This window comes from Eimeria acervulina, genomic scaffold (genome assembly GCF_000499425.1).
Source record: "Eimeria acervulina Houghton genomic scaffold, Eah_scaff685, whole genome shotgun sequence".
NCBI classification, from domain to species: Eukaryota; Apicomplexa; class Conoidasida; order Eucoccidiorida; family Eimeriidae; genus Eimeria; species Eimeria acervulina.
The window spans coordinates 5001-14480 of record NW_013549657.1 but is presented as its reverse complement, the minus strand read 5'-3'; the positions used below and the strand labels follow the sequence as shown (position 1 = coordinate 14480).

The 9480-nt window shown below is 47.9% G+C and overlaps 3 protein-coding genes across 3 annotated transcripts in view; 1 reads left to right on the top strand and 2 right to left on the bottom strand.

Annotated features, from left to right (window-relative positions):
* Nucleotides 1–1414: 1414 nt before the first annotated feature.
* Nucleotides 1415–4640, top strand: EAH_00046360 (UBA/TS-N domain-containing protein, putative; the record flags this gene model as incomplete). Its single annotated transcript, XM_013394691.1, has 3 exons — nt 1415–2458; nt 2664–4317; nt 4621–4640. 3 exons carry the CDS (start codon nt 1415–1417, stop codon nt 4638–4640), a joined length of 2718 nt encoding a protein of 905 aa, XP_013250145.1.
* A 163-nt stretch (nt 4641–4803) lies between these two features.
* EAH_00046350 (hypothetical protein, conserved) lies at nt 4804–5722 on the bottom strand (the record flags this gene model as incomplete). The annotated part of the gene is made up of 3 exons (XM_013394690.1): nt 4804–4883; nt 5077–5119; nt 5261–5722. 3 exons carry the CDS (start codon nt 5720–5722, stop codon nt 4804–4806), a joined length of 585 nt encoding a protein of 194 aa, XP_013250144.1.
* A 1897-nt stretch (nt 5723–7619) lies between these two features.
* EAH_00046340 (hypothetical protein, conserved) overlaps nt 7620–9480 on the bottom strand; it is a gene marked incomplete at both ends in the record, with an annotated part of 6706 nt that continues 4845 nt past the window's right edge. The window contains 6 exons of the mRNA XM_013394689.1: nt 7620–7846; nt 7960–8003; nt 8562–8701; nt 8886–8935; nt 9105–9275; nt 9420–9480. The exon at nt 9420–9480 is cut by the window's right edge and continues 279 nt beyond it. Coding sequence (XP_013250143.1) covers nt 7620–7846; nt 7960–8003; nt 8562–8701; nt 8886–8935; nt 9105–9275; nt 9420–9480 — 693 coding nt within the window. The remainder of the gene's footprint in view (nt 7847–7959; nt 8004–8561; nt 8702–8885; nt 8936–9104; nt 9276–9419) is intronic.

The window sequence follows — 9480 nt, the reverse complement described above, 5'->3', positions numbered from 1 at the left end:
TATATATATATATATATATATATATATTTATGTTGTATAAGAAATAGCCAGATGAATATATACATATATATATGTATATAGATTATATATTAGGTAGAGATACGTATGTAGTACGTGTATATATGCATATTAATCATTTATATTTAAGTGTAATATATATTTTATATATATATAATATTATACTGTGTATATTTATGTATATGCATATATGCATGCATAGATGTATAACGTGTGTATTATATCCATAACTCGCGTATTATGTATATGTCTACATATATTTGTATATTTTAAATATGTTATGGTGTATAGAGAGCTGCACAACATAAAGGAGGCCCCACGATCTCCTTGAGAACGAATAAGATGCTGTTATCTAACCTATTACTAAACCCTAAACCCTAAACCCTAGTTTGATGCAGTATAGAGCCAGCACCCTAAACATGAATCCTAAACCTTTCACCTAGATCGCTAAACCCTAAACCCTAACTGTCTTATCTGCTTCTATATGATGTATAGGAGTTTAGGGTTTAGGGGAAGGGCTTGGGGTTTAGGGTTTAGGGTTCATAATTTAGAGGTTAGTTCAAGGGGAAGGGTTTAGGTTGTACTTGAAAGGCTTAGCTGCATGTTTAGGCTGTGGATGCCTTATTCACACTGTTTCAGAATTAGGGTTTAGGGTTTAGGGTTCAGTGGTTTGTTAGTACGGTGGAGTCGGCGCGTCTCATTGCTGCTACGCGTCATGTTGCTATTATTTGTTTTAAAATGCGTCGTAATATTTGCAGAAGTTTTGCAGAGAAGAGGAAGGCTTTAGGGTTTAGGGTTTAGGGTTTAGGGTTGTTACTGGGGCGTGTGCATGCGCTCTGAATGGCTGTGTTGTATTGAATGTGTGTGTGTTGCATTAGTGTTGGTTTGTTTGAAAAAGAAAATGATTTGCAATTAATTCGAAAGGATTTCTGCATTTAATTTCGCCGTATATTCAGGTGTATGTACACCTGAGGCTCTGGCGCTTCCTCTACTTCCTGCGAAACACCATCGGCGGCTTCATTCATTTTTATTCTTCTTTGGTGTTGCAAAGCAGAAGGAGAGGAATAATAAGCAGTTTAATTTGTTTCTTTTTCTTTTTACCTCTATTTTTCTCTTCTTATCTTCCCCTCCATTCGGGTGTATCCGCAGCTTCCAGCTCTGCTTGGCGCGCGTGGCTTTCCTTCATTCAAGTTTCGCGAGTATATATTGAAGAATTTGTTTTATTTTTATGTTTTTCTTCATTGATCTCGTGTTAAGTTGCATTAATTCTTGTTTTTATTTTTTAGAGTTTCCGCATTTCTCTTCCTTACCGAGTTGTATTGGCTGCTGCCGTTTATTTTCTTCATTTTCTCTCTGCCTCTGCGGCTGTGCCGGTTGGCGTCTCAAGTAGAAGAAGATGGGGAGCGTCGAGGAGGCTTTTTCGAGTCTAAAGACGGAGTTTTCTTTGTGGCTGGATCGGCTGCAAGCAGGGGGCAGCAGCAGCAGCGCTGCGCAGCAGCAAGACCCTGTGTTTGATGGCATGATTCAGGACATGCTGCAATATGATGCGACATTGCAGGCGGTGGAGCGCGGCGTTCGGGTGTATCTACAAGGTGTTGAGAGCATGTGCTGCGGTTTAGAGCGGTTAAGCGAAGCAGCAGTGCTGGGTCTATCAAAGAAAAGCGACAGCTACATTCTTCGAGATGTATGCTGCTATAGAGAGGCTGTACATCTTATTGTACGTTCAGATGCGCCTCATGCTATTCTCTCCCGTCTTAAACGAGATTTATCTTTTAATGTTTTAGAACCCCTTCGCAGACACCGCGAGCACAACGAAAAACTCAGGAGACAGCTGCAGCACAGACGCAAACGGCTGGCAGAGCTGGTGCTAGCAAAGCGCCACCTTGAACACCTTCAGCAGCAGCAGCAGCAGCAACAGCAACAGCAACAGCAACAGCAAGACCCGCAGCAACAGCAACAGCAGCAACAGAGGCAGCAACAAGAGGAAGAGGGCGATGACGCGGCGCCAGAGGAGGAGCATCACGAACTGCTTCGAGGCAGCAGCAGCAGCAGCAACAGCAGCAGCAACAACAACAGCAGCAGCCCCAAGAGTTCTGGTGTTTCTCTCACTCGGGTGTTGCAGCAGCGTACGCGTTTGTCTTCTTCTTTTTCTGCTTCGGGTGCGGCGGCGGCGGCAGCAGCAGCAGCAGCAACAGCAGCAGCAGCAGCAGCAACAACAGCAGCCTACGAGAATTTCCGTGCAGTAGATGATGAATTGTTTGAGTGGCTGCAGATATTAGAGTGTTATAAATGTGATATCTACGACTCTCTTCTTCAAACCCTAAAATATCTGCAGTACGATTTCTTTGCTGGTGCAGCGCATGCAGTTGCTGCGGTGCTGCCGCGGCGAATGGAGTTCCGCCCTATGATTGAAATGACGCCTCAGCAACTCAAACCCCTGGTTCGTTTACCCTTAGGGTTTAGGGTTTAGGGTTTACGGGGTTGAGGGTCTGTGGGGGGGGGGCGGGTGGCGTGTGCTAGTAGCCGTGTAGGGGTTTATCGGGAAGGAAATGAAGGGATTAGCGTGCATTCAATGTTTAGGGTTTAGGGTTTAGGGTTTGGGGATTAGGGTTTAGGGTTTAGGGTTTAGGGTTTGGGGTTTGCAGGTGGAGTTGGAGTTAGGGTCTCGCGAGGAGGAGCCCTTTGACCCGTTCTCTTTTTCTTTTGGCTGCGGCACGACGGAGCGGCTGCTGCACAAGTGGGAACGAGAAGCAGAAGATGCTGCTGCTGCAGCAGAAGCAGAAGCTGCAGCAGCGGCCGACAAAGCGGCGACGGGCGCAGCAACAGGAGGAGCAGCAGGAGTAGCAGCAGCAGGAACTGCAGCAGCAGATGGTGCTGCTTTAGATATATTATCTTTAGCTGTTTTAGTTAATAAAGGGTTTGGTGAAGCAGAAAGTAAATTCGCTCTGCTTAAATTCAATGGAGACACCCAGGCGGCTCTTGACTGGCTGCTGGATGGAGGCGCGGATCTCGTGCTGCAGCTGCAGCAGCAGCAGCAGCAGCAGCAGCAGCAGCAGCAGCAACAGCAGCAGCAACAGCAGCAGCAGCAACAGCAACAGCAACAGCAAAAGGGAAGTGGAGGGGGGGCCACCGGCGGCAGTACATCTGCAGCAGCAACTGCAGCCAAAACAGCAGCAGCAGCAGCAGCAGCAGCAACAGCACTGGCAGCAAGTACTGAGCTTGATAGCGTGCGACTACCGACAACTTTGAGGTGGGTGCAGCGTCTGAAAGAAGCGAGGAAAAAAGAAATGCTTTCATGGAAGCAACGGAGAGCAGAAAGAGACGCACAAACGGCTGCTGCTGCGAACAGCAGCAGTAACAGCAGCAGCAACAGCAGCAGCAGCAGCAGCAGCAACAGCAGCAGCAGTAGTACTGACAGCCGCAAGGAGTCCCCCAAAGGCATTAGCGGAAGCCCTGAGGGTGGTGATGCTGCAGACAGTGTACATAGAAAGAGCGAGGAAGAAGAAGAAAAGGAAGCAAAAGAGAAATCCAGCTGCAGCAACAGCTGCAGCTGCAGCAACAACAGCAACAGCAGCCGCAGCAGTAACAACAGCAACAGCAGCCGCAGCAGCGAAGCATGCACTCCTCTGGAGTCGGGTGTACAAGAGCCGTCTTCAGGAGGAGAAGGGGGGGGCCCTTCAGAGGCTTCTTCTTCTTGTGCTGCAGAGACATCAGATCTGCTTGAAATGAATGCAGATGCTCCTGCTGCTGCGTCTGCTGCTGCTGTTTCTGCTGCTGCTGCTGCTGCAGCAAACAGCTCCGCTGCTGGTGCCAGTGCGCCCGCAGAAGCGGCACAGTCTACCGCTGCTGCTGCTGATGGTGCTGCTGCTGCTGCTGCTGTTGCTGCACCTGATTTGTTGGACTTAGCAGACGTAGAAGAAGCAGCAACAAAGCCTCAAGGCAGCATGCTGAAGGTGCTGCCGCTTCCGGGGCTGCTGGGGCCCTTCAACGCAGCAAACTGCGAATGGAGTAGAGAGAAGGAAAACGAAAGACTTGTGCAAGAAGAGACGCGCGAGCTGAAAAGAAGGCTGCAGCAGGAACTGCAGCAGCAGCAGCAGGAGGAACTGCAGCAGCAGCAGCAGCAGCAGGCGGCCGCAGTAGCAGCAGACAGCAGCAGCAGCGAGGAAGGAGATAGCGGGGAGTTGGAGAAGGCAGCAAATGCACCACCAGAAGAGACGGATGACAGCCCCAACGCGCATGCAGAGACAACGAAAGAAGGAGGAGATAAAGAAGACTCAGAAAAGCGGCTGTCGTTCACAAGTCTGCTCTAGGGTTTAGGGTTTAGGGTTTAGGATTGGCGTTTGTCTGGGAGTGTGTGTGAATTGCTTTTCTTTTTTATGTTCAAACAGAAAGCACTTGCATGCGCTGCTGCCGTATCGCTTGACGTTCTATTAGCTGCACTGGTTTTCTTTGGGGTGTATGCACATACACCTCAAATCTAAAGGCTGTCTATCTTCTTTTTTGTTTGTTTGGAGAGTGTATATGGTGGGGCCTTTTACTACGCGCTGTATGTACAGCCTGCGTCTTCCTTCTTCTCTCTTTGTTTTGTTTTGTTTTCACCAGTGACTCTCTTCGATGCTTAACGCTGTACAGGAGAGCCTAAAGCAAATATTATTTGAGGGTTTAAGGGGGGCCCCAGCTGGAGCGCGATACCCGCGACATCAAAATCGTTTGCTGCAATCGCAAACCCTAAACCCTCTCGGGCTAGGAATTAGGGTTTAGGGTTTAGGGTTTAGGGTTTAGGGTTTAGCCGCACATCGTCACAGGCGCGGCCTGGGGCGGGGACATCGCAGTCCCCCGGCTACCCGTAAAGCCCAGCAGTTTTCCTGCAGATGCAGACAATAATAAATAAACAAATAAATGCTATTAAATATACAATATAAAACTAAATCTATTACATTTTAAGTATGTTATACATCATAAACCTTAGAAAAGAAGAAAGGAAAGGGCTCTTAGACACCTATGCGCGCTGCTCTAGGGTTTAGGGTTTAGGGTTTAGGGCTTAGGGTTTGAGCTCACGTTGCTGCTGTACCCACGAGAAAGTCAAGAAGATGACGAGGACCTGCGGGGCACACGCGCTCAAACCCGTAGTAAACCCTAAACCCTAAATTATTTGGCTTCAGGCTGGCGCCTGGCGAATCTTTGAAGCGCCCCCCGCAAACCCTAAACCCTAAACCCTATTTGGCGCATGCATCAGCCGCACCTTTAAGACGAGGTTGATGAGGGAGAGGGTGAGGGCGAGGCTGTGGGCGCCGTAGCTCCAGCGAACCTGAAGATCTTGGGGTTCAGGGAAGCAGAGTTGAGGCTCTGCTTTATCGCATGCCCAAGTAGAATAAGCAATGAAATTCCATGTAATATCTACAAGGGTAGCAACAGACAAAAGTACTGCAAACTGGCGAGCTCCCCGGACGAGGCGGCGAAGCCCTGCAGTTGTCTTCATATCGCTCTCTATACACCATATATGATATCCCAATAGATATAACACGAAGTTAAAGTCAGAGCGACCCAGATTAGCAAACAAAGAACTCACAAGCAACAAATATAAACAGAATATTATTACACCCGGAGTTCCACGGAAGTTAGGTAAATCCTCATAAACATCTTCTCCAGAAGAAGGAAGAGGAGTTAACGCAGGCATCGATGAAGGAGGGCCGTAAGACGGCATTCCACTGTATGGCCTCTGGCTGCCGGGAAGGGGCCCCATCGATGCAAACGGCATTGAGGGCCCCTGAGAAAGGGGGGGGCCCCCGTATATAGGGCGAGACACTATGTACGGACTCGCCATGGCTTCTGCATGCGCACAAGACGCAAGCGGATAGGACGGTATCCTCTGCTGCGATGGAATAACGATCAAATAGAACACCAGAAGAAAAGCGACAACCAGCAGGAAGCCCTAAGCAAACCCTAGGGAAAGAAGAAGCAAAAGACCGGCGATCTTTCAGAAGGCAGACCGAAACCTTCAAACACCAAGGCCACTAGAGCAACTCTGTGGTCCCTTTAGCTGGAATATCTTCTCGTATCCGCTTCTTCCCTCGTTGGTCTCCCCGTTGCACTATCGCCGTCAACACCGACTCCTGTTGGGGCGGCTCTGGGGATGGGAGGGTCAGGCCCCTGCTGAAGCCCTCGGAAGTCCTTTAATTTGAGCTTTAAGATGAAAGAAGTAGCCTTTGTTCGAGGTGTGGGCCGGCGAAAGCATCATCTGGGAGGTTTTCTCCTCGCGCGTGCGGTATTCCTTTTCACATGGCGAATGGATTCAACTGAGCAGGAAACGCCCATTTGAAGAACTCCAATAGGGATTCTACTAGTTGAAAAGCTGCGAAATATTGAAATCAAACTATACTGAAGCACAAAATCAATGGAACCGTACTGACGAGGCCTTCTTTGCAGATGTTGAACGAGCGCCTCTGGCGGTCGGCCGATGGAGCGGCTGAAACGAGGGAAGAAATTTTATCTTCTTTTTGCACAATCTTACTACCGTTGAATTCCAAATAATCAAATTGTTTATGTGTGTTTTTCCTAAAAGAATTCGTTCGTGGGAACTTGCAAGATCGCACAGGTTTCTAATTTAGTCAAAGGAGGTGTCTGTACACCTCGTGAAAGCCGTTGGTCGGATAGCCAATGTACGAGCGCAGGAAACCTTAATATTTTCACTTCAGTAGAAACGTGTACTGTTTTCAAACCTAAGACAACAACATTATACACCTTCACAACTATTATTGCTGCATGTTTCTCTCTAGTCTTGCATGCCCTTTGGGTTTGTCTGCAAAAGACCGCTGCTCTCTTCAGGCGTGCATCTTCAGGTGAAGCATCTTTTTTCCAACTTTCTCCCGTTCGCAGGAATTTGTATCCAAATGAATGCCCAACGCATACACCCTGCTTGTACACCCAACTTTTTTTTTATGCATGCATGCAGTAATGAACCCCCCACGCCCCCAGGTACACAAGCAAAGACCTCAAGGCTGCAGCGGGGGCAACTCATAGAAACTGCAAAAAGCCCTTCCTTCTTAAAATAATTCCCCCAGAAGTACCCCTGCATCCGCACCGAAGAACAGATCCACTTCCGCTTCCCTCACTTGTTGACCGCATACAATATAATTATGCATATACGCCGTCTATAAACATACGCATAATCCACACATTATATATATTATATATATACAAGCATACATATAATGCATATTATCTACAGTTAAGAACAATTACTTGGATAAGTAAGTTAACTCGCATTTCGTAAACAGGGTACATACGAATAATGTATATATATATATATTATATAATATATATATATATATATATTATATATATAATTCGTATGTAACCTGTTTAGGGCCTAAGACTAAATGGTGGGGACATTTTGTAACTTATCCCCGGGGGCACTTGCATTTACCCCCATGCTGCAGCAGCAGCAGCAGCTGCTGCAGCAGCAGCAGCAGCTGCAGCAGCAGCAGCAGCAGCTGCTGCAACAGCAGCAGCAGCTGCTGCGCTGTTCTTGTCTTATGTTTAAACTGCATGTAACAGAGGGTGAAAGCAAAGACGAAGAAAAGAGGGTTGTGGGGTTGGCTTCAACTTTTTAAAGCCTGAAAAGAAGTACGAGACCTCCTGAGCCTCTGCAATATTCCCGCTGCAACCACACCCCCTTCTGTTGCTGCAGTTATTGTTGTTGTTGCTGCTGCTGCTGTTGTTGTTGCTGCTGCTGCTGCTGCAGTGCTAACGGCTCCCGCAGCTTCTGTGCTGCCCCAGGGAGAAGCGGAGTTTTCTGCTGCTGCTTCTCCAGGCATCCAAGAAGGCTCTGCAAACAGAAATAAAGAAGACACATATCTCATTTTGCTGCTGCTGCTGTTAGTGCTGCTGCTTCTGCTGCTCAAGATGCGTTGGGGGCCGCAGCTGACGCCGAGGGAATACCTTGAAAGAAAGCTTCTTCGCTCTGTCGCAGTAAATCCCACACCCTGAGCAGCAGCAGCAGCAGCAGCAGCAACAGTAGCAGCAACAGCAGCAGCAGCAGCAGCAGCAACAGCAGGGTAAAACAGTGTTCTGCGAGGTTAAAGGGCGCATAAAAGAAGCAGCAGCAGCCCTCAACACGAAAGAAGGAGGCAAGAGAGACAGTGCAAACAAATAAAATAAAAGAGACAGCAAGGGAGAGCAGAGCAGCAACAGAAGAAAACCAAATTAAAGAAGAAACAAATAAAAGGGCATCAGGATTATACTGCAACAACATCAAAAGACACAGCTGAGAAGGCACTGCAGTATATATATAAATATATATATATATATATATATATATATATATATATAGCAGGTTGATAGATAGATAGATAGATAGATAGATAGATAAAGAGAGAGATAGATAGATAGACAGAGAGAGAGAGGAACAGAGAGAGACATAGACAGAGACAAAGCAAGAGAGAGAGAGAGAGAGTTAAAGAGACACACCAACAACAACATTAAAGCACTCCACCGCAGCAAAGACAGCAGCAGCAAGAAGCGAAGAGCAGCAAGCCGCTTACAGAGGAGTTATAGGCTGCTGCAGATTGCTTCTTAAACTCAGCGCCTCCTCAGTCAGAGGCAAATCAGTCAGAAGCCCCAAAGAAAAATAAATGCGACATAACAGAGGCCTCCACTTCTCCCCAGAAACTCCGGCCTTCAGCTGTACGTACACCCCATCCCTAAACCCTAAACCCTAAACCCTAAACCCTTAACCCTTAACACAACAATACAACACCAACCAACGGCGACAAAACCATGCATCCTAAACCCTAAACACCAAATGCTTCAGTTCAAAGCAAGCGCCATCCAAACCCTAAACCCTAAACCCTAAACCCCCGCCTCACGGAACGCAGACATAAAACGGTCCGAGGCCGCAGAGGGGGGAAGTGAAGCGCTGCTCAAACATCCCACACAAACCCCAAACCCTAAACCCTAAACCCTAGGAAGTAAGTTTTCTGTCTTGTAGCTTCTTCAGGGCATATCCAAAGAACGCCCGGAGGGCTCATGAGGTTGTTCGCCCTTTAGGGTTTAGGGTTTAGGGTTTAGGGTTTACGCGGCCATACCCAACTGCGTCATCGCACCAACTGCAATGCATATAAGAGAGGGGAAAGGACAGCCAGGAGCCCCTTCCTCAGCAGTAGCAGCAGCTGCTGCTGTTGCTGCTGCTGCTGGTGTTGCTGCTGCTGCAGCGCCTCCTGCAGGCGCCCCTAAGGGTCCCTCTCGAGGGGAAGTATCTACGGCAGACAAACCACAGATCCAAACCCTAAAAACCCCTTACACCTAAACCCTAAACCCTAAACCCTAAACCCTAAACCCTAAACCCTAAGCCCTAAGCCCTAAACCCTAAGCCCTAAACCCTAAACCCTAAACCCTCGTACCTGATAGCTCTCCCTCGCATAATCGAGAGGACCGAGGAGGGCCCTGAAGAGACCGAGACAT